The 23,382-nt window shown below is 39.9% G+C and overlaps 1 protein-coding gene across 1 annotated transcript; it reads right to left on the bottom strand.

The window, feature by feature from the left end:
• Positions 1-16,876: 16,876 nt before the first annotated feature.
• Positions 16,877-19,772, bottom strand: LOC147430738 (uncharacterized). Its single transcript, XM_086494444.1, has 5 exons — positions 19,709-19,772; positions 17,592-17,662; positions 17,450-17,493; positions 17,365-17,406; positions 16,877-17,286 (listed from the first exon to the last, which is right to left on the bottom strand). Exons 1-5 carry the CDS (start codon positions 19,770-19,772, stop codon positions 17,259-17,261), a joined length of 249 nt encoding a protein of 82 aa, XP_086350570.1. The 3' UTR covers positions 16,877-17,258.
• Between the last annotated feature and the right edge of the window lie 3,610 nt (positions 19,773-23,382).

Here is a 23,382-nt window from a genome sequence, read left to right as displayed (position 1 = left end):
TGGAAATAGCTGGCACAGTTCATTCCAGATGGATGTTCTTCTTAGAGCGTTTCATGAAAACGCTTAAGGGATATGTGCGTCAAAAGGCACGTCCGGAGGGTAGCATGGCAGAAGGTTGGTTGGTATCAGAGTCCCTAGTGTACATTGGAGAGTGGCTAGACGGATTTGATAAATCCCGGGACACGCTATGGCGAACCATAGATGATGAGCGCATATCTGGGATTGTCATGTGCAATCTCGGTGTTGAGAAGAAGATGACGGAAGATCTAGAGGCTAAAATCAACCGATTTTGCATGCTTCACAATCCAGTGATGCAAAAGTGGATTTCACAATATGAGGATGCAAAGCAAGAGCGACAAAGGGCACGAATCGAGTGGAGACGGGGAAGACGACCACCGATGCACTATCCAGCGGTTCTGGAGAGCCTACCAACCTTCATGAGCTTAAGATGGTTGCACAACCAATTGAAAAGCGCACAACAATGCGGTGACGAAGTGACTGAAGAAGAGTGGGAGTACTCTCGGGGTTGCGCGACCAAGGTAAGTTTGCAATGTACGACTAGCAAGTGACTTTATTTATAAACGTTTGAACGGCCACTCATAATCTTTGTTCGTTGTAGTATAAGTCATACACAGCAGCATGGTGTAAAGGTCGACATTTTAGGGTGGAACGAATCGACAAAAAGCGTTTTACTCAAGATTGTGGAATCATGGCAAAATTTGAACAGTCTAGTCGACGACGTTCCTCTGATGCAGATCCTGTGGTGGCGGAACTCACTTACTTCGGCACGCTGCAAGAGATTTTGAGGATCGATTACAGAGGATTTTTTGTCGACTTGTTCGACGTGCAATGGTTCAAGATAATCATGGAGGGTCGCAACGCTACTGTGCGTAGAGGAGAGTCTGGTTTTCTTGAGGTGGATTCTACTAAGAAATGGACTGACCTAAGAGACACTTTCGTACTACCCGAGCATTGTGAACAAGTAAGTATGTAAATAGTTAACATCCCCCTTTTACAAGTTATGTGCTTGAAATCTCTCATGTAAGTTATGTGGCTCTGGCAGGTAATATTTATCCTACAAAGTCTACATCAAACTGGTGGTACGTCATAGAGGTAGCCCCTCGTAGTGCAAGGACGTATGAAGGCTACCATGTGCCAATCACAACGACATCAATGGAGGAGATCAGAGAAGATGCTCAATCAGAAGCCGCTGCGGTGGTGCCAGACGAGCATCAAGATGCTACTACTCTATATGGGGTGCATGCAGAGGAGCTACAAAATGAAACAGAGGATATGTGTTTAAACGGAGAGCTCTATATAGATATAGGAAGTTATGCTGAGTTATGCGAGGATGAGAGAGAGATCTCTTAAAGCCACAAATATTGTATTTGAACAATTTTGCTCCGTGTTGTAAAAGCTCTGGCTCTCTAAGTACCTTCCATGGTGTATAACGCTCTTTTCTACTCGCGCTCACATCTTTTGATTGAAAATTCTGAGTTTTCGACTTGCCTCTTCTATCACTCAATTCATTGCGTCATTGTATTTATATGCGTCATTACGTCATTGTATTTAATGGTCTTTGCGTCATTGTCTACTCTATTCATTCAATATTAAGTTTAAATATTCGTGTGTTTAATGCAGGTATGGATGACGAGGAGTTTCTTTCTTCTTTGTCACCGCAGCAGAGACAGTGGTACTTGGAGCGTCATCGCTCTGGCGCATCATCGCGCGTTCCTACTCCATCCGCATCTCCCTCTCTTTCGAAGCATTCGGCGCGCTCCAAAGCTTCGGCGTCGACGAGACGAGCTTCACACTCGTCTAGACACTGGCGCTCTAGTGGTGGCGGTGGCAGTTGTTGTGGGGATTCCGCCACCGATGCCTCCACACCGCCTCGTGTTTGACGAGGCTCTTTACCCTTCCCTTCTTTGCCCGCCCCCACACCAGCCACAGCATCGCCATCTATGCCAGGTTTTGCACGGCTGACTGTTCCTAGAAGCTACACACCTCTACCTACTCCTCCAGGAGCCACCCCACTCGACACTCCTCGCTTCGGGGCCCAGACGCCGGTGGAGACACCTGACGTTCGTACCCCCATCGACACGCCGCTAGAGACCCCTGCCGGGACACCCAGGTTCACGCATCACCGGCCAGAGGGCTTGCCTTACTCCGTCGACATCAGCGGTGGCATCATCATGGATGATGACGGCAAGAAGGCGATCTCGCGCATGCGTGGTCTTTGCTCTCAGCTGTTTAGACACTACATACTAAACAAATGGAGTGAAGTACCAAGTGATTTAAAAGCCAGAGTCATCAGCATACTTCATGATGAGTTTCCCGTTCCAACACGGGATCATCGCTTCAATGAAGACCTGATGAAGATTCGAATGCGCGAATACTGCAAATACAAGCGTTCTGAAGTGCAAAAAGCAATCAAGAATGGGTGGAACAGGCCAGATTGGCTGGCCAAAGAAGATTGGAAGAATGCAAAGAAAGTAGCGCGCGAGAATCCCGACAAGTGGAAGCAACAAAAGGATGCAGCCAGAGCGCGAGTAGAGGCAGGGAGCTCGCACCACTTGGGGAGCGGTGGATGGGCATCATTTGAGGCCGATTTTGTAAGTGTTTTCACATTGCTCTTTATGTTCGATAGTTTAGGGTTTATGAGTTTTTTAATTCTAACATAATGAAATCTTTGTATGTTTTGACAGTGGTCGATGACAGGACGTGATCCCACACCGTACGAGCGTGAGTACGCAGGCAGGAAGGGCTTAAACGCCCTGATGGACATTCTCAGTTCTCGCGGCGGCATGGTTAGTATTAGGGTTTACTCTTTTTTATTTTTTGTATTGTTTTATAAATGTCGTTATATGTTTATACTTACTGAAAGCTGTCTTATTGTCTTTTTTTGCAGAATCCGACAGATACGCCGCTTGGACGCGATGAGACGTCTGACTAGACGACGTCAGTTTAGCCGTAGCTAGATAGCATTAGTTTAGGGTTTCTCATAGCTTATGTATCATGAGACGGATTTTATACGTCTTTTTGAACCATGTATATTATTACATTTGTCACCGCAGTTCCTTTTGCCAATCAATTCTTTATGCCTATGATGTTGTACAATTGTCATTATTACATTTGCCAATCAATTCATTTTGCCTATGATGTGTACAATTGTCAATTTTGCAAACAATGCGTCTTGTGGGTGACTATTTTGGGTTTATTATCTACCCTTGCACTTTTTTAAAAAAGTGAATCAAGTACAATATGGTTGATGGGTGAATGTCCTGCCACCAAAAACAAATTCTCTCGGGCGTCGCTATAAGCGTCGCTATTTATGGCTCTGTAGCGTCGCTATGAGCATCGCTATAGTCTTCTGTGTAAACGTCGCTATAACCGTCGCTATGAGCGTCGCTATATAGCGACGCATATAGCGACGCTCGTAGCGACGGTTTTAGTGACGCCGGGGGTTATAAAAACCCAGTGTATTTCCGTCGCTAATAGCGTCACAAGAGCACACAACCTCTTGTAGTGAGAAAAGAAGTAGAAGCATAAGAAAGATAAGGGTAAGCACAAGAATGAAAAGAAGCAAGAAAAGGAAGTAGTAACTGCAAATGCAATCCACAAAATCATTCAGGAGAAATTGCAGACAATCGGATTGAATTAGTTTGGAATTTCAGGAAAACGATATTATTAGGTTTGTCAAAGATTTGGTCATGAATATGAAAATTGTTACTATAATTTAGATTTTAGGGGAAAAAGACCTAAGTATATTACTCATAAAATGAGGGATGCAGCTAAAAATGTGTTTTCTCCTCAGGGTGCTAACACGAGGTATCACGGACCTGCACCTCATAGAAGGTTCTAGAATCCCAATAATTGGGGATATCAAAATAGGAATCAAAACAATATGCAATAGTCACCATGCAATTATTGTGGGGTCATGGGACAAGGTCAAATATGACCCATGGGACCAAAACAAAACATTACAGCTGTTCTTATGAGGTGAAGGCGTTAAATACATATCAGCTAGGGACTAAGGGTTTGGGAAAAAGGAAAAGAACAAGAAATAAAATCTAAGGGGGGTCAGGTGGAGAAGGAGCTGTGGCTTGGGAGTTCGAAACTCCTGGATGATGGCTTTACCGCCATGATAGAATGTCCATTTACCTTGTTTACGGGCTTCATGCATCTCCTTGATCTCGCTTGCTTTAAGCTTGAGTTGATTTGTGGTCAATTCCTCGGCGATCCAAAGCTTTGTCCCCTTGAGGTGGTAGGATTTTTGTAGCAAGCTCATACGTTCTTCCTTGTTCCTGAAAGCGAGGATGCATTACCAGGTGGCACATGCCTATGCATGTCGTTGATCCAAGAAACATTATTGGGCTCGATGTTATTTGGTTGTAGAATGTTGTTGAGCTTGGTGATGGCTTCTTTGAGTGTGTCCTCCTCGGTGCACCATGGTGAGGAGAGCCCTCCAATTCTAATCTTAAGAGCAAGGGATTCTTGTAGCCAACATTCTTGTAAGGCTGCTTGTATTTTGTTGTCGATCTTTTTATGTACTATCTCATGGGCTTATTTTTGGGCCGCCTTGACTGACTCAGTGAGAGAAGCTTAGACTTCATGTGTTTTTGCTAGCAAAGTTTCGTTCTCCTTTACCTTTGTCTCCTCAAGCTTACTCAAGTGTTGTTTGAGTTCGGCATTCTCCAAAATAAGCTCTCGAATCTGAGTCTCCAAGGGCGTGATCCTTGAGTCTTGGCGAGTAGCGGGATCCTTCTTAGGTGCAACTGCCACTTCAAGAAAACTCTTGCGAGTGCTAGGCATTGGTGTTTTGAAAGAGGACATCAGAGCTTCTTGACTATCTCTTATGTGGGCACGCCTGCACAAGGCTAGGCTTAACTTGTACATGTCACCGCTATGGGAACAAGGTCGAAGCTACTGGATGTTTGAGAAGATGTTGAGAGTGAAGTGAAGCTTAAGCGAGGAATGGGTCTTGACTCACTATTATGTGGGCACACCTGCACAAGGCTAGGCTTAACTTGTACATGTCACGGCTATGGGAACAAGGTCAAAGCTATTGGATATTTGATAAGAGATTGAGTGTTAAGTGAAGCTTAAGCAAGGAATCGGTATGCAGAATGCCAAAGAAGATAGTCTACAGGTCGATACGCCCGATGAGGGGAATGGATCTGCAGCTCGCTGAAGCAGACGGTCTAGGTCGCACCTGGCAAGTTGTTGCTGTCAGCATTCAAAACCTTAAGTGTTGTGCACGTCAAGACACGGTTAGGCTCGTTGATGGAAGGGACATCATTGAGAGAAGCTAATGCCCCCCCCACAGGGCTGCCCTTGCCCCACAGGGGGAGACTTTGTAGAGAGGTATTGTACTGCGCTGACAAACAACAAGGGAGAAGGCTAGGGTTGGAGAGAGAGAGAGAGAGAGAGAGAGAGAGAGAGAGAGAGAGAGAGAGAGAGAGAGAGAGAGAGAGAGAGAGAGAGAGAGAGAGAGCATCTCCCAATCTGCACGCACGAGTGTCCACACACACACATACACATATATATAGATATATATACATACACATACACACACACACACACACACACACACAGTGGTATTACTAAATGCTTTATTTTCACCCTCCTTCTATATATCCCCCCCCCCCCCCCCCCGCCCCCAACCTTACCCTCTTCTGAAGAACTCATGCGACATTGACTCATAACGTGCCACTCATGATGGCCGGTGGGACTAGGCCCTTGCATAACAAAACTCTCCTAGAATTTAGCGTGAGTAAAAACATTGGGCTCTCATGAGGCGGCCTGCGCATCCTGGGTTGGGATCTCCCCTTGCAAAGTTTCTGTGCATCACTTGAAGACGCTTAATAGGAGGGCGGCTTGCCTCTCTCATCGATCACGTTCAGGAAATGCAGCTCAACCTCTATAAATAAGGTGAGGGGGCACCTTGCCCCTCACTTAGCTTGTGTATTTTTGTTATTCTGACTAAAACCAATATATCGTCTGCTTCACTGTCCGAGCTATGGAGCTCTCTGCGCAAAACACTTAGGTTTTTCTCTCAGGCTTTTTTTGAGAAAAAATCTTTTAACATTGGTTGCTTCTAAATAGAGAAACATTTGATACTGCTTACTGTAAGCTCTCGTAGCATAGCTTTGAACTGTATAAACATTCATTTTCGTAGGGGTTTTTCTTTAAGAATTTTGGCAATACTCTGCGTAGACGAGTTTTTTTCAAATAACTGTTGTAACCCTTAGATAGGGTAGCAAGGCATTCTCTGATTGAATGAAAGCACACCTAATGGGACTTAGGAAAAGGATTGGGGGATTTGCTGTCGACTGAGCTTTTTTAAAGAGAAAAAACTGTGCATTGTTAGTTCTCTTGGCTTGACCTAAGCCGCTGCAGGTCTTCCTATTTACCGACTTGACTAAGATTTTTTGCAAAGGGCGCTGTTTTTGCCGTTACAGGCTTTTTATTGGGCTCTGTTTTAGCCTACACTGGTCTTCTTTGGGCTCTGTTTTGGCCGACACTTGTCCTCTTTGAGCTATGTCGATTCTTGTAAATTGTTGTAGGTTCATATAGTTATGAGTTTGACTGGCTATTTTTGCTAAAGCCTAGATATTATGGTTGGCCGTGGGTCTCTTTTGCATAAAAAATGTTCGTCTATGATTGTCTGCATAAAAAATGGGGGTGGCCTCAATACGATGTAAAGCGATAAGACAATTGACCGCTGCAGGACTTCACCTCTACAAAAAACTTTTTGTGCATGTGTGGCAGTATGTGTATGTAGGTATATGGTTGTGAGTATGATGGTTGGCTTGATGGCCGTTCATGCTACAACTGGATATGTATTGATAAGCACGGGCTGTTACTGTGTCTCAACTGTATAAATGATGACAACATGGGGTTATGGCCGATGGGCCACTTGGCTCTGACTCTGGCGAAAATAAATAGCTGGTTCTTATCACTGTTGTAACTGGTTTTTTCCTCTAAGGAGATAGAGGTATCTAATTAACTGGAAACAGTGAGTTCTTTTCTGTGGTTAACTGGTTGCCACTAGGGCTTATCACAATTGGGAGCTCATATCAGGTCGGACACTACAGTATGTGATAACCTGGCCTTTTGTGAAGGTAAGTATACAGCAGCTCATTCTTTTGGCTTGGAAAAAAAAGCTATGCTTGGTATGGCCGGACACTACTGCTCTTAAAAATCACTAATGACTTATGGATATGAAGGTAAGTATATGGCCGAGGTTGTTTTAGCTCGGGTATAGTTTCCAAGCTATTGGCAAAAAAATGATGAGGTTCCACAAAAAAAAAGGGGGGAGTCTTGCTACTCTCTTAACTAGTTACATTGTTGTCTTATTGAAAAACGAGGTAATCACCACCATCATCTATGAACTTTGGTTAACAAAAATATGTCAGATTTCGCATCTCTTTATCTAAAAAAGTACCTTTGATACCATGGGTTCTACTGATTTTGAAGGTAAGTATATGGTTGCTTCTTTATGCATAGCTAATGAGCTGTGGCTCTTAGTTTTACTTTTGATGGACATCACCATAGTCTATAAAGTAATATGAAAGACTGCTACATACCAAAACTAATGAATAAACTAGCTTGTCTAAAGTAATTAAAACCTATAAGATGGACATAGATAACAACTGATATAGTCCATTAATACCTATAAAACACATCCAAGGCTAACATAATTGTTGTCTTGTTTGGATGAATGCAGGTAAGGACTCTATCTTATCTTGGAGGGTTTTGTTTTCTTTGGCAAGCAACATTAATATGATGAAATACCCACTGAGGAACGGGAAATTTTTTTTACTACCAACCCTACTGAAAGAGGACCTCTTTCTTACAATCATTGTACCTAAATAATTATAATACTGAGTTATTTTTGTACATATCAGTCCATTGTTCCTTGGCCAGTTGTCTTTTGAATGTAAAAATTCAATTATATCTTATTAGTTAAGATTTAAATAGCTATACACACACATATGTATATATATATATATATATATATACACACACACACACACACACACACACACACACACACACACACACACACACACACACACACACACACATATATATATATATATATATATATATATATATAGAGAGAGAGAGAGAGAGAGAGAGAGAGAGAGAGAGAGAGAGAGAGAGAGAGAGAGAGAGAGAGAGAGAGAGAGAGTTCTCCTTGTCCATCACAACGTCGGCCTACACCACACATAGGTAATGGGACTTCAAACACACACACTCTCTCTCTCTCTCTCTCTATTTTTCTTGCAGACATGTCCATCTCTCTGTATCTCTTTCTCAAGCTCCCTTTGCACTTCTCTCTCTCTCTCTCTCTCTCTCTCTCTCTCTCTCTCTCATACACACAGAGGAATGCCTCCCTATGGATCTCTTACTTCATATCTCATTAATATAATTGCTTCTATGTTTCAATTCTTGCAGCTAAGAGCTAAGGTTATGTTTCAATTCTTGCAACTAAGGTTATGGTTCAACTATGTGTTTTCTTTAAAAGTTTGTATTTTAAATTTTAAAATTGTGTGTGTTAGCTTCTATCCACTAGAGTGTGTGTGCCTGCTTCTATCCACTACAATATTAATCTAAGAGAATGAGTAAATTGCTACTCCTAGTGCCAATTAGTGAATACTCCATCTAAATTTCAATAGCTCTCTCTTTCTTTTACTCATAGTGCCAATCATTGAATACTCCATCTAAAGTTCAATAGCTCTCTCTTTCTTTTGAGCGCGCATGCAATACTATATTATGTAGAACTAAGTTAAACAATGTTATCTACTATTTTCAAGCAAAGATGACAAAATTGCATCGAACAATCGAATCACCACATTGGCTTTGGCGACAATGGCTTCAAGCCCGATACAAACTCCACATGGTAAGTGTTTAAACTTTTATCTAAAGTGCTTAATTACATGATCATCAAGCTTTCAAAAAATGTTGTAGAGAGTACAATAGATATACTTACTTGTAGAAAGCTTGGTTTACTTGCTCTAAAGGTATCACAAACTTTTGTCCCCTAGTTGCAAAGCTAATCCACAATGTATACCTTGATGGTTGACCAGGAAGTGATTTTTGAGTATCGAAGAAGCATCAAAATTATAACCTTTAAAATTTGAAAAATAAAAGTAGTGGCTCTTGAATTGTGCAAATTCTTTCTCAAGAGATTTGGACGGTTGCCCAATTCTCAACCATAAAAATGAGATAAACCACAATCTGTATTTGAATGAATGAAAGGTAAAAGAGGAGATCACTTCATTACATGTCCAAATATCAATAGTTATGATGCAAATGAATGGAGTTCTTGCACATGCATTGCATAGATGTTGCATGAGTTTTGGACGACTGTCCAAATCTCAAAAGTTTTACAATGCAATTTTATCATGCAATACTTCAAACATATATTTTTGGGTCATGCTACTGGTGCATGCTATTATAGATTGCAAGCATGCAGTTTAATTGTGACACTTTTACCTAGACCTTATGTCCATTGTCCTATTTCAAAACCCTTAAAAATTATTGTCGATATTTTAAGAAAAAATTATCAAATTACCTCCGTATTTTGTAAAAATTCATAGAATATTCTATTATTTTAAAAGATTTAATATTTTTAAATATTTTGAAAGAGATTGTCTCGATTTTATGCATAGTGTAAGCTCACAACTAGAGGCATTTATGTCTAAAGTGATGAAAGATTTCATATCGTGTGTCGTTAGAGATATTTCATAGGTTAATTAAGGTAAATTTCCTCCGTATTTTGTAAAAATTCATAGAATATTCTATTATTTTAAAAGATTTAATATTTTTAAATATTTTGAAAGAGATTGTCTCGATTTTATGCATAGTGTAAGCTCACAACTAGAGGCATTTATGTCTAAAGTGATGAAAGATTTCATATCGTGTGTCGTTAGAGATATTTCATAGGTTAATTAAGATAAATTTCATTGGTTAATTAAGGCCCAATTTTTAAACATCTTTAAATATTATCTTTTCCAATTATTTACTGCATCGAAGCTATTGTGTTCCATCTTCCAAGCTCTGAGCCCCAAACAAAAACTATGCTCTTTTCTGAGAATTAGATGGTCGTCTAAATCTCAAAGACTTATTCTAGCCATTTGGAACCCCAAGAAACAAATATTTTGTCAGTTGAGATTTGGATAGTTTTCCAAATCTTAGAGACTTTTCTCAATCATGAACATAGGCCATGATACTTCCAAATTAGTTTAAATCTTAACTGCAAAAACAAGAGTGCACCTCTATACTTGGCTAGTGACATGAATCCTACATCAAACTTTAATGTGAGATTTGGACGGTTGCCACTACATCCCGTTTACATTCTTCCTTGCCAAAAAATTTCTCAAACCCCAAGGATGAGGAGAGACCTGGTCTAGAGACAAAATCACTAACCTATCTGAAGCATCAAGAATATCAAATTCTCTCTTGTTAAAAAAAATCTAAAACCCCAAGCAACAAATATGTTCTCGGTTGAGATTAGGACGGTTGTCCAAATCCTAGAGACTATTCTTAGTCGTGAGCCTATGCCATGAGATTTCCAAAATAGTTTAAATCTTAGCCGCAAATATAAGCGTGCACCTCTATACTTGGCTAGTGATTTGAACCCTACATCGAACCTTCGTGAAAGATTTGGAGAGTTGTCCAAATCCCATATACCTTCTCTCTCACAAAAACATTTCTCAAACCCCAAGCAATAAATATGTTGTCGGTTGACATTTTGACGATTGTCCAAATATCAAAGGCTTATCTCAATCACGAACCTAGACCTTGAGACTTTTAACATTGTTAAAATCTTAAGTGCAAAAACTAACAAGCAATAAATATCTCACCTCCATGGTTGGATAGTGATTTGAGCCCTGATCCTGACCTGTGTTTCATTGGAGATTTGGAGTATTGTCCAAATCCATAGACTTATCATACAAAAAATTGGTCATTTATATATCAAATTATTCATTTTGTTAATTCTCATTTCCAAATCGAATACCAATCCAGATCTGGAAAACCATCCAAAGCGTAAACCCCAAGCAAGAAACATGGTATCAATTGAGATTCGGATGGTTGTCCAAATCTCAAAGACTTTTCTCAATCAAGAACGTAGGCCATGGTTCCGAGCTTCAAAGACCATCATATTTTATGATTTGCTGCAGAAACATAGTATTACTAACAGCTATAATGAATACAAAAACATCCCAGATGTGGTGATGCATAATTCTAAAGAGTTGCCAAGCCTTTCGAGTCATGGCTCAAGAGTTGAGATTTGGACGGTTGTACAAATCCCATAGACTTTTTTGAATCATGAACCTAGGCCATGATACCTTCAAAGGAGTTTAAATCTTAGCCTCAAAAACAAGCGTACACCTCTATACCTGGCTAATGATTTGAACCCTACATCGAACCTGCATGCGAGATTTGGACGCTTGTCCAAATCCGATAGACCTTCTCACTCACCAAACAATTTCTCAAATCCCAAGCAATAAATATGTTGTCGATTGAGATTTTGATAGTTGTCCAAATATGAGAAACAAATCTCGATTACAAACCTAGGATATGACACTTTTAACATTGTTTAAAGATCTTAGTCACAAACCTAGACTATTTAAAAATCTTAGACTTTTAACGCTGTTTAAATCTTAGTATTTTTAAAGATCTTAGTTACAAACCTAGGCCATGCATTTGTGCTTTAAAGACTGTGTTTTGAAAACTATCTAAATCTCAATGCTCCATGAAAATGATCCTAAACCCAAGCTTCAAGGACCTATGTGGATCACTAACCTATCTGAAGAATCAAGTTCTCTCTCGTTAAAAAATTCTAAAACCCCAAGCCACAAATATGTTGTCGGTTGAGATTGGACGGTTGTCCAAATCCTAGAGACTTTTTTGAGTCATGTACCTATACCATGATACTTCCAAAGAAGTTTAAATCTTAGCCATAAATACAAGCGTGCACCTCTATACTTGGCTTGTGATTTGAACCCTACACCGAACGTTCGTGCAATAGACCTTCTCCCTTGCAAAACAATTTCTCAGATCCCAAGAAATAAATATGTTGTCGGTTGTCCAAATATCAAAAGCTAATGTCAATCACGAACCTAGGCCATGAGACTTTTAGCACTGCTTAATTCTTAACATTGTTTAAAGATCTTGATCACAGACCTAGGCCATGGATCTGTGCTTTAAAGACTATGTTTTGAAAATTGTTTAAATCTCAATCCTAAATGCAAACAATAATAAACCCAAGCTTCAAGTACCTATCTAAATCACTAACCTATATGAAGCATCAAGAATATCAAAATCTCTGTTGTCAAAAAATTTCTAAAACCCCAATCAACAAAAATGTTATCGGTCCACATTTGGACGGTTGTCCAAATCCCGAGGATTTTTTGAGTCATGAACCAAGGCCATGATACTTCCAAATTAGTTTAAATCTTAGCCGCAAAAACAAGCGTGCACCCAGCCTCTATATGTGGCTAGTGATTTGAACTCTACACCCGAACCTTTGTCCGAGATTTGGACGCTTGTCCAAATCCCATAGATCTTCTCCCTCGCCAAACAATTTCTTAAATCCCAAGAAATAAAATATGTTGTCGATTGAGATTTTGATGGTTGTCCAAACATCAAAATATTATCTCAATCACAAACTTAGGACATGAGACTTTTAACACTGTTAAAATCTTAACACTGATCTTAGTCGCAAACCCAGGCCATGGATTCGTACTTTAAAGACTGTGTTTTGAAAGCTATTCAAATCTCAATCCTCTTCTACAAACAATTCTAAATGCAAGCTTAGGGAACCTATCTAAATCATTAACCTATCTGAAGCATCAAGAATACCGAATTCTCTCTCGTTAAAAAAATTCTAAAACCTCAAGCAACAAATATTTTGTTGGTTGAGTTTTGGATGGTTGTTCAAATCCCAAAGACTTTTTTGAGTCATGAACCCTACATTGAAGCTTCGTGCAAGATTTGGACGGTTGTCTGGATCCCATATACCTTCTCCCTTGCCAAACAATTTCTCAAATCCCAAGGATGAGGAGAGACCTAGTCCAAAGACAGAAAGCTCCACTAAGATCAAGTGTGCACCTCCATACTTGGCTAGTGATTTGAACCCTACTACTAACCCACGTTTTATCAAAGATTTATATGGTTGTCATGCAGTGATCAAATATGAACCTTTATCTAAGTATTATCTCCATACCGGATTTGGACAACTGTCCATCAAACTTCAAGAACAATTTTAAATACCATATATTACATTTGGATACTTGCAAGCTCTCAACCTTGAATGGAAACTATGATTTTGGTTGAGATTTGCACGAATTTCCAAATTTGAAAGACTTATCTTAGCTACAAACTCAATGCATGATAGTTATACAACTACTTAAATCTCTATTGTGAATGTATCAAGCAAACAAGCATACACCTCTATACTTTGCTAATGATTTGAATGACCATCTAGGTCTCAAACATAATGTAGATCAAAGATTCTGATTTGTATGTCAAGATTGTGAATCTAAATTTTGTGAATATTTTTGTACGTAAGATAGCACAACAAGTGGAACAAGAAAAGAGCAGTCACTGAAGAAGTCATAGATTGTGCATCAGATGCACCTAGGAAGTGGTATTTAGATTTCTATATTGCAAATTACACAAAGTTGCCAAAGCTACATTTGTTTTGATAAGAAATATTTCATAGATGCTGGGATTGTCATAGCTACTGAAGAAGATGTGAGCTCTCAAGGAGGTGAAGCTTGTGTGGTAGTCCATTCACAACGTTTTCACTCTCAAAAAATTAAGAAATGGCTCTTAGATCCACTTCGATGGTATGAGAAATATTCCATTGGATAACATGGTCTTGTGGGGGTGGTTCTTCGAGCCAAATGATATGAGTGACATATCTATGGTTGTTATGCTTGATCACTATTACAAGATTGCAGGTTCATTTGTCTCTATGAAAGGCTCCACAAAGAAAACAAGGTGAAGTCAAGATCATATTGACGAAGGATCCCCTTCTAGGAAACAATCAATGCATTAGATGGAGATTGTAGCCACCTCAGAGCATGGCATGGTCCAAGAAGGAGAGGATGCTTTGACCTCAAGACCCAATAAAGAACGTGTTACAAATGATGCTCAAGCTATTGAGCCAATTGCTAGGGAGAGTTCAATCAAATCAATGATGAAGAAACACCCAAGAAACATCATCTTCTAAATGTTTCATATCAAGAATGTATACATGAGAGTTGTAGAAGGGGAATGGAAAGAGATGGCGGTTAGAGAGAGAGAGCGTGAGGGAGAAAGAGGGAGACATGCTAAAACATATTCATTCATTGAGATTATCAATTACAACCTCGGGGGTTTCACTATGTGTAAAACTACCATATCACGTGCGTTCAAGACATGTTTGTAAAACCCCTTATCTGTGATTTTTTTAAGGAAGAAAATGTACCCTTTTCTTTTTATAATCTGTAAGTTTTTTGCAAATTTGAAAAATAGTATCCCTTTTGTATATATATTTCTATAAGTTTTAAGAACTTTAAATACCCTTCTGTTGAACTCACGTGATAGGTTACATTTTTTCTTAGGTGACCTACCCGGGATTACAACATAAGGACTCTCTTTTATAACTTTCCCATGCCCCTTGGCACTTCCCTCAAGGTACCTCTTCATTCACCCCATAGACCTTAGTCTAAAGCCTAGGGAATAGTGCACTGTATATTACGGTTTAACACCTGGCACAGTCCGGTGGTGAAAAGTTTTTTCGAAGACAGAAACTTTTGACTCGAACACCACAAATCCCTTGTTCCAAAAACTCAATGCTCATAGAATACCATGATGCAAAGTGCAGTGCCTGGAGTCTACTCCAAGGTAGACATATACATCACAATAGTCCATGAAACACTTCCCTTCCCCCCCCCAAGCATTTTGAAAATATAAATCGCACTGCCTAGAACTTAATCCAAGATGCACAAATACATTCCCTAAAGCTATTCATTGCATTACAATCATCAAACTGGGTAAAGTGTGCCTTCTCACCAAAAGTGTGAATACAAGTGCACCATTTATTGGCAACATGCCAGGGCTGGGAGCCCATCAAGAAAATCAACATCCATAAGAGCTCATATAAAACAAACTTGTAGAACCATAAAGTAATGAGAAAATCTCCACTCCATTGAGTGGATTCCATCTTTGAGCCAATCACTTCAAAATAAGCTTCATTGTTTTGTAAACAAGGATCAAAATTCTTCAACAAAAAATCCTTTGCTTTCACAAACACTCCTTCAAAAAGATTGTGAGCTTTGGATGCAATTTGTAAAGCTATGCTTTCAACAAGCACATTGAAATCCAAAAACATTAGCTCCATGTTATTTGTGCAAAGATAAACTCCATTCCTTGATGAAATTTGGACTTCGAGACACCAAATATGATATCCTTCTAGGCTTACAATGAGAAAAATCCATAAGATCTTTGCATCATCATACACAAAAATAAGCATTAGTTTGCCTAAAACCACAACATCATCACCTTTCCTAGCATGGATAAGCATAAAAGCCCCATCACGCTTTATATAGGCACCAATTGTGTGGATAAGTACACATATCCCATTACACAACATTGCCTCAAGCAAACAATCATTTACCATAGCATCAGTTTGTGAAATAGGTTGCTTCACACACACCAAACTTTGTTGTTCATGTTTGAAAATTTCATCAACAAAAATATCATTTTGGTTAGTCACCATTTCAGCATCATGTAAGACACAAAAATCTTCTCCTAGTGCAAGAGAATTAACAAAAACATTGATCACATCATTTTCTTTGTCAACAAGAAGTGAAATTAGTTCATCATTTTCATCACGAGCTGTCTTCAATGTTTCATCAAAAAGTTCATCAAAGCATTCATTTACTTAAGAGTTGCAAACATTATTTTCTTGATCCATCTCATGATAATCAAGAAACAAGTCCATGTCATCTTCATCATTTACGACATCAAAATTATGCAATTCACCATCAAAAATCGATGAAATGTAACCCACAATGCTTTGGTTTTACTGGTGCAAGATGTGAGTTTGGAGCTACTTGGGGACTCTCCTTGGCTCTCTTGGCTCATAGGGTCCTCTCTCTTCACTCCAATCTCCATCCCATTCCTACCATTTCCATGTTCATCATGGTCATCATCATCACATGAGTAATCATCTACTCCCTTATCAACTATGGTATGCCATGCTCTCAACATTTTTTTAAAGAAACCTTCGTTTATGAAGCAACTCATGCAAATGATTTGCATTTTTGTGCAACTCCTTTAGCAAGCTCAATTGCCTATGAGTGCGAGATGTATTTTTACAATGCTTATAAAACCATAAGTAGGATTTTTCTACTGCACCAACAAAATCGTCTACCCATGCTTCGGGTTTATGCAAGCAATTTTGTGTAATATCATGCTCAAGAATGTAATATTGCTCCAATAATGTTAATGAACAATGCCGGGCTTTGTGATCATCATGCCCGCATTGTGACGACGGTTTATTGCGACATTTTTCCCATCTGTAATCGTATTCTCCGCAAAAAATACAAGGTGGCTTGCATTTCTTTGCCATGCCTTCATTTTACGTCAATGATGCGCTTCAAATTATGTAACATGCACCTTCAAATCTCCCATCATCATGTTGATGACGAGCACATTCTATTGACCACTTTTACACACATATATTTTAATAATGTACAAGCTTCACGACAAGAGTATGGGAATTGTCCCTTTATAAGTGTTGAATTTTTATTATTTTTTTAAAAATTCTATTTTTCTTTCTTTGGAGCATCAATTATTGCTACGTACGTGTTAACTGCGAGTTTGAACTTTGAAGGCGGTGGGCTTCTGCTGATGCGATTTCTTGAATTTGATGTAGTGGTTTGTGTCTTCTCACGCAAGCTGTCTGCACAATCCAGTTTTTTGTTGTTTTTTTCTTGGCCAATTCTTGCCTGAGGGTTGTGCCTCTGTGTTGCTCTTGACATGTCGTGGGTTTGGTTTGCTTCGAGTGCAGTGAACAGGGTCCTGTATTGCCTCCGTAAAACTTCAGAGCATTCTTGAACTCGCTGCATGCACAAACAAAATACTCCTACCCGCATACAGCCAACTCGCCATCTCCCTTAGGTTGCAACGGCTTCGTTCTCGTGTCCATTTCTTGGCAGCGCAGTAAACGTCGATCGTCACGTAGTCGGCCGTTATACAAAAACTTGAATAGCATGTTTGCTATGCAAATAATTCAACAGAGGGTTCATTATCCGGGAGGTTGCGCCTTAGAGTGCTCAATATTTGTTGATGCACTACCTTATCCTTGCAGACAAAAATTGCTTTCTCGCCTCGTCATGGCTTCCCTCACAGTAAACACAACTGATAATATTTAACAAGTTACTTCTGGCGTACAACAAATGGTGGTACCATGATGGTTGCGACAGTCTGTTCCAGCCGTCGTGTAACAAGCTTGAAGCTCACTGCCATGCAAGAGAATAAAAGAACATATTTTGTGTGCAAAATATTAGAACACCTTAGATTACCTTTAGGAATTGAACTGACGCAGTGCGAACGAAGTACTTCGGAGAATCTGTTGTAACCACCTCATCATCTCCTACTCAATGGTGTTAACCGTTCCCATTTCTAGAAGAAGAGACACCAGCGGGATCGCCATGTGTAGAAGGGGGAGATGGAAAGAGATGGCGATTAGAGAGAGAGCATGAGGGAGAAAGAGGGAGACACGAGTGAGACATGCTAAAACTTATTCATTTATTGAGATTATCAATCACAACATAAGGATTTTCTTTTATAACTTTCCCATGCCCCTTGGCACTTCCCTCAATGTGCCTCTTCATTCCTCCCATAGACCTTAGTTTAAAGCCTAGGGAATAATGAACTGTATATTAGGGTTTAACAAGAGAGTTGTGAAATACTCACTTAATGATGACATGGGTCTCTCATACACCAAGGAAATCCTAGCTACATTATGTGATTTGGCACCCGATGCTTACACATACTAACCTTTGTCAGAGAATGTAGTGATTGAGCTTGTAGAGGAGTTTTGGTCAATGCCAAAGACATGTTCTTTTGCAGTTGATCTTTTGCCATACAATTTAGAGACAAAGCAACCGAAATAAGTTAAGAAGGAGAATCTTAACAAATACAAATATTGGATTTTTGGGGGTCAACACTCAATCATGGCTGCAAAGAGCTTCATAAGAATAAATGATCCTGAGTATGCAACACGAAAATTAATTTATCACAAACATTTGGCAGGACTTGTGGTTGATTGCCCACGACAGTCTTGCGTCAAGATCTCTTTAATGGAAAATTTGGAATATCAACTTGTTCTAAAGAAATAATCAACACTCGAAAAATTGAAGCATGTAAGGAGGGAGTGGGAGAGTTTTGGATCACCCGAGAAACCATCACAAGGGACTACAAATCAAGTTGTCCGCAACAACTGAGATGTAAGTACCTAGATTTTTTATTTCGTATATTATTCTTTAATGGTTATAATTTTTTTGATATTTGTTGCTCCTATGCACTTAATGCTAGATATAAAATGATAAGATACGTTCTCATGCATACTCATAACCATTGCTAAATATTAACCCAATAAGATTGAAGCTTGAATATGAGAACAAGACGTTTGTCTATATTTGAAAACTTGTCATGCACATATTTAGGATTTTTAATGTCTTTTACTACTGTAAGAGCTTAAGTGATGATGAGATTTGGACAAGCGTCCAAACCTGAGCTACTATCTTGATTTGTACAACCATCAAATCATCAAAGTTCGTATGTAGGATTATATTTCCCATAGGTTTGCTACAACTAGATATTAAATTCTACCATCTTCAACTTTACATGTGGATTTTTGCTAGTAATGTTGGTTGCCCAATTCTCATCATAATTATGTCAAATCAAAGACCCTTGATAATTGTTGTTAACAGACTAATATTCCTCACATGGCCACTGATTTCAAAGATGAGATTTGGACAAATGTGTAAATCTTGAACGTCTCTTAAACATGATATTTGGACGAATGTCCAAATCTCTTTGACTTGTCATTCATAGGTTATCGACTCTTAACATTTCTAATAGACAAAGAATCATATACAATTATGAGTTCTCAACAATAACCATCTAAACCTAAATTCTCAATTTTAATGAAGGGTTCTAGCTCATCTTTAGGATTATCTTAGACTTTCTAAGATTTTATGATTTTTCTTATTTTGAAGACTTATCTCAAATCTGAACCCTTGGACATTATTTTTTAAATCTTGAACATTTCAGACACTTAAGGAACATACTTCATGAGATTTTATGAGTTTTCTTATTTTTAGCTCTTATCTCAAATCTAAATCCTTCATTATTATTTCTAACATCTTAAGCATTTTAAACCCATATATAATATTTTGGGAAGAGGCTTACAATATAATTACCAAACCTCTTTTCTCATACCAAATTAATGCTTGAATATGAGATTTGGATGATTGTCCATATCTCATAGATTTGTCACTATTAGATTTAGAACTCTACATATCTCTAGGAAATGAGAGATCTAGATAACAGGCAACTTTCAATCTTAGACCAGACAAATCTTAAACTCAAGTTTCAAAAACAACTGTGTAAGATCCATTTGATTTTTCTCCACTTGTAGTTGAATATTCTTCGTCCTCATCCTCTTCATCAATTTCTAGTGACAGCTTGCTGGTCATATCAAACTTCTTCTCTGATACTCTCTCTCTCTCTCTCTCTCTCTCTCTCTCTCTCTCTCTCTCTCTCTCTCAGATGAGGTTATGGGCATGGAAAGGGTTGTGGAGTACATGATAAAGATGCGTCAAAAACCCTCACATTGAATTTCTACAATTGCATGGGAAGCAAGAAAAAAAGTTCAAAAGACGCATAAAAGCAAGATCTTGAGCATGGGATGAATGCAAGACATAAAGAAGTGGTTTGGGAGATGGGATGCATTACACTTACTACATGATGCTTCAATTGACTCCCAAGTGAATGAAGCTTTTCTACAACGCCAATGTGTTACGGCTAGGGAGAAATCCGATGGGTCACGCTTCATACATTACACTACCCATATTGCCCCCAACTACAAAACCATGTTCTTCGCTAAAAGAGGAAACCGTACTCACACTTACATGCTTGAGCCTATCCCCTTGTGGGCGATATGCACTATTGCAGCCATTCCGCTTAGCTCCCATTTCCTTCGATGCGAGATAGGGTCTTGGCGCAATGGAGAATAGTCAAATCGCTTGTGCACATTATGCTCACTGCAAGTTTGAGAGTTTGAGTACCACACACTACTAGCGTGCTCAGCTTTTGGTCACATCCGAACTTGCTTCTCTCACATTTTCAACCATAACTTAGACCTACACACTTTCCTCTCCCAGCCAAAGTGTGGGCTCTCCATTGCGAATCTCATCACCACAATTTTAAGGCATAGAGAGTCACTCATTAGCCATACACATACTACATTACATGTGACTTTGGTCCCATAGGTCGTATTTGACCTCTGAGGACGATAATTAATAAAATCTATCTCTCTCTCTCTCTCTCTCTCTCTCTCTTCTCAATTGAGGTTATGGGCATGGAAAGGGTTGTGGAGTACATGATAAAGATGCATCAAAACCCCTCACACTGAATTTCTACAATTGCATGGGAAGCAAGCAAAAAAGTTCAAAAGATGCATAAAAGCAAGATCTTGAGCACGGGATGGATTCAAGAGATAAGGAAGTGGTTTGGGAGATGGGATACATTACACTTGCTACATGATGCTTCAATTGACTCCCAAGTGAATGAAGCTTTTCTACAATGCCAATGTATTACGGCTTGGGAGAAATCCATTGGGTCACGCTTCATACATTACACCACCCATATTGCCCCCAACTACAAAACCATGTTCTTCGCTGAAAGAGGAAACCGTACTCACACTTACATGCTTTAGCCTATCCCCTTGTCGATGATATGCATTATTGCAGCCATTCAGCTTAGCTTCCATTTCCTTCGATGCGAGATAGGGTCTTGGCGCAATGGAGAATAGTCAAATCGATTGTGCACATTATGCTCACTGCAAGTTTGAGAGTCTGAGTACCACACACTACTACAGTGCTAAGCTCACATCCAAACTTGATTCTCTCACATTTTCAGCCATAACTTAGACCTACACTTTCCTCTCCCAGCCAAAGTGTGGGCTCTCCATTGGGACTCTCATCACGACAATTTTGGAGCATCGAGAGTCACTCATTAGCCATACACATACTACATTACATGTGACTTTGGTCCCATAGGTCATATTTGACCTCTGAGGATGATAATAAAATCTCTCTCTCTCTCTCTCTCTCTCTCTCTCTCTCTCTCTATTTCTCTCTCAACTGAGGTTATGGGCATGGAAAGGGTTGTGGAGTACATGATAAAGATGCGTCAAAACCCCTCACATTGAATTTATACAATTGCATGGGAAGCAAGCAAAAAGGTTTAAAAGATGCATGAAAGCAAGATCTTGAGCACGGGATGGATGCAAGACATAAAGAAGTGGTTTGGGAGATGGGATGCATTACACTTGCTACATGATGCTTCAATTGACTCCCAAGTGAATGAAGCTTTTCTACAACGCCAATGTATTACGGCTTGGGAGAAATCCGATGGGTCACGCTTCATACATTACACTACCCATATTGCCCCCAACTACAAAACCATGTTCTTTTCTGAAAGAGGAAACCGTACTCACACTTACATGTTTGAGCCTATCCCCTTGTCACGACGATATGCACTATTGCAGCCATTCGGCTTAGCTCCCATTTCCTTCGATGCGAGAAAGGGTCTTGGGGCAATGGAGAATAGTCAAATCGATTGTGCACATTATGCTCACTGCAAGTTTGAGAGTATGAGTACCCCACACTACTAGAGTGCTCAGCTTTTGGTCACATCCAAACTTGCTTCTCTCACATTTTCAGCCATAACTTAGACCTACACACTTTCCTCTCCCAACCAAAGTGTGGGCTCTCCATTGAGACTCTCATCACCACAATTTTGGAGCATCGAGAGTCACTCATTAGCCATACACATACTACATTACATGTAACTTTGGTCCCATAGGTCATATTTTACCTCTTAGAACGATATTAAAATCTCTCTCTCTCTCTCTCTCTCTCTCTCTCTCTCTCTCTCTCTCTCTCTCAATTGAGGTTATGGGCATGGAAAGGGTTGTGCAGTACATGATAAAGATGCGTCAAAACCCCTCACATTGAATTTCTACAATTGCATGGGAAGCAAGCAAAAAGGTTCAAAAGACGCATAAAAGCAAGATCTTGAGCACGGGATGGATGCAAGACATAAAGAAGTGGTTTGGGAGATGGGTTGCATTACACTTGCTACATGATGCTTCAATTGACTCCCAAGTGAATGAAGCTTTTCTACAACGGCAATGTATTTGGTTAGGGAGAAATCCAATGGGTCACACTTCATACATTACACCACCCATATTGCCCCCCACTACAAAACCATGTTCTGCGCTGAAAGAGGAAACCGTACTCACCCTTACATGCTTGCAGAGCCTATCCCCTTGTCGACGATATGCACTATTGCAGCCATTCGGCGTAGCCCCCATTTCCTTCGATGCAAGATAGGGTCTTGGGGCTGACGGGAGCAAAGCGAACCCCGAACCCTCGACGGCCTCTAAAACACCGGGGACCGAATGGAGCGGCTCGTGCTTGTCATGGTAAAGCAAACAGGGGGCACCACCTAGCTTCAGCGGCTAGGATGCAAACAACACACCACCATAACAAAGTTTTCATCCAAGAGAGATGGATGCTTGGGAGTACTGATGAAGAGGAAAGGGAATGAGATCAAGTGAGAGAGAGAGAGAGAGAGAGAGAGAGAGAGAGAGAGAGAGAGAGAGTGAGGGAGGGGGTATAGCGGCTTAGTACTTAGGCACCACAAAAGGATGGCGAATCCGCACACCCTTCACACATACACAAGCTCACTCCAAAACACAAAACTAGGTGGCGATTCCGCACACCTCACATGGGAAAAACATTGCAAGAAAACATACTCACAAAACCTCAAGCTTTATTTAGAGAATTAGACGATGAAATGGGGAGCATAGGGTAGGGGAATGAGAAGGGAGATAGTGGTAGAGCACATGACGGATAGGTGGGAGTTGATGGCGAAGACTCGCACGAGGATTATGGCCATCATCCTTCATTTAGTTGCCCTTCATCTTCCAAAGCCAAGGGTGTAGAGGTCATGCTCAAGACAAGCATGGTGATTGCGGTGATGGTGATGGTGATGGTGTGGGTGTGTGTGTGTGCACTA

This window comes from Adiantum capillus-veneris, chromosome 21 (assembly GCF_014529385.1).
Source record: "Adiantum capillus-veneris isolate H3 chromosome 21, ASM1452938v2, whole genome shotgun sequence".
Taxonomy (NCBI): domain Eukaryota; kingdom Viridiplantae; phylum Streptophyta; class Polypodiopsida; order Polypodiales; family Pteridaceae; genus Adiantum; species Adiantum capillus-veneris.
The sequence above is the reverse complement of the archived record's forward strand: the minus strand, read 5'-3'. Positions and strand labels throughout refer to the sequence as shown.

What these genes read in the sequence shown, in the direction of transcription:
- LOC147430738 (XM_086494444.1), bottom strand. Translation starts at nt 19,772, where the DNA reads ATGACCAGCAAGCTGTCACTAGAAATTGATGAAGAGGATGAGGACGAA. An exon ending in CCATTTGTTGTACGCCAGAA is followed by an intron (nt 17,407 to 17,449) that starts GTAACTTGTTAA and finishes CTGTGAGGGAAG; the next exon opens with CCATGACGAGGCGAGAAAGC. An exon ending in TTTTTGTCTGCAAGGATAAG is followed by an intron (nt 17,287 to 17,364) that starts GTAGTGCATCAA and finishes TTATTTGCATAG; the next exon opens with CAAACATGCTATTCAAGTTT.